Source organism: Galeopterus variegatus, unplaced genomic scaffold (assembly GCF_000696425.1).
Source record: "Galeopterus variegatus unplaced genomic scaffold, G_variegatus-3.0.2 Scaffold8304, whole genome shotgun sequence".
NCBI lineage: Eukaryota > Metazoa > Chordata > Mammalia > Dermoptera > Cynocephalidae > Galeopterus > Galeopterus variegatus.
Window position 1 is genome coordinate 77,150 of NW_007734415.1, and position 1,247 is coordinate 78,396.

Below are 1,247 nucleotides of genomic sequence, written 5' to 3' on the forward strand. Positions count from 1 at the left end.
GGAGAGTGTGGTGCTGACAACACCAAGTCAAGGGTTAAGATCCCCTTACTGGTCATCTTTAAAAACAAAAAAGAGAGAAAGAAAAAAGAAAGGGATAAAAAGCAGCAGAGAAGTGAGTTCTTAGGGTTAATAATCATTCACTCCTTACTCCCTCTCTCAACTCTTCATCAGTTTCCAGCCTGGTGCTTTTAATGCAGATAATTTCAAATCTTATGTTTGTTTCAGGTCGTGCAAATCACCCTAGGATGTCCTTTAGTGAGCAGCAGTGCAAGCAGCCATGTGCACCCCCTCCATGTCTTCAAAAGACCCAAGAGCAGTGCCAGGCTAAGGCTGAGGAGGTGTGCCTCCCCCCATGCCAGGAACCCTGCCAAGAGAAGTGCCCGGTACAAGCTCAGGAGGTATGTGTTCCTCAGTGCCAGGAGCTAAATCAAGAAATCTGCCCACAGCAAGGCCAAGACCCATGCCCACCTCCATGTGTGGAGCCATGCCAGGAGCTATCCCAGACAAAATGTGTGGAGGTTTGCCCACAGAACATCCAGGAGAAGTGCTCACTCCCTGGCAAGGGAAAGTAGCTGGTCATAGGCCATCTGGAGTCAAGAAGATGGCCAACAGATGAAAACCCAACCCAGCCCTTGCTTTGGTGACCTTCTCCTGTGAGTTCCTCTGTGTGCAATGTGCCTTCTTGCTCTTGGCTTCCTCAATATTCCAGGACTTAGTCTGTGTCTCTGAAGACAGTTCTCTCTGTATTTCATCAACCTCTGTGAATATGTATTGTTCTCAGCAGTCCGGTGGAAGATCTCAAATGTAGGAATGGGTGGTTGTCAGAGGAGACCACAGAAGCCTAGCACGGCTCCCTTGGGCAAAAATTCACCTGGCTGTGGATGCCTTCATTCATCTTTCAGAGTGTCAGGCTCTCATTTGAGCCTCAAAACAAACTGAACTCCAATGGACTTTGCTCTTATCACCACCACGGATGTTGAGTGGTGTTTGCAAAAGTTGGTGGTGTTGCAAAAATCAAAAATTGGGTAATTTTGTCTCTGCACTCTAAAAAGAACAGCAAATGATTAAACATTGGAATGTTGGTTGTGCTTTTAAAAAATGAAATAAAAGTATGTAAATGATTGAATCCAAACAACCAACAAGGAAAGACATGATGGGATGTTGGGGTCTTTGTCCATCTTTGTCCTTCATAGCTGGTCTGTTTGGGGCCCTTATTTTTTGTACAGTCTTCAGAGGTGTGCTTTGCA

General features: G+C 45.8%; 1 protein-coding gene across 1 annotated transcript; it reads left to right on the forward strand.

Annotated features, from left to right (window-relative positions):
* Positions 1-245: 245 nt before the first annotated feature.
* On the forward strand, positions 246-572 carry PRR9 (proline rich 9). The gene has a single exon (XM_008592770.1). It carries the CDS (start codon positions 246-248, stop codon positions 570-572), a length of 327 nt encoding a protein of 108 aa, XP_008590992.1.
* The last annotated feature ends 675 nt before the right edge of the window (positions 573-1,247 follow it).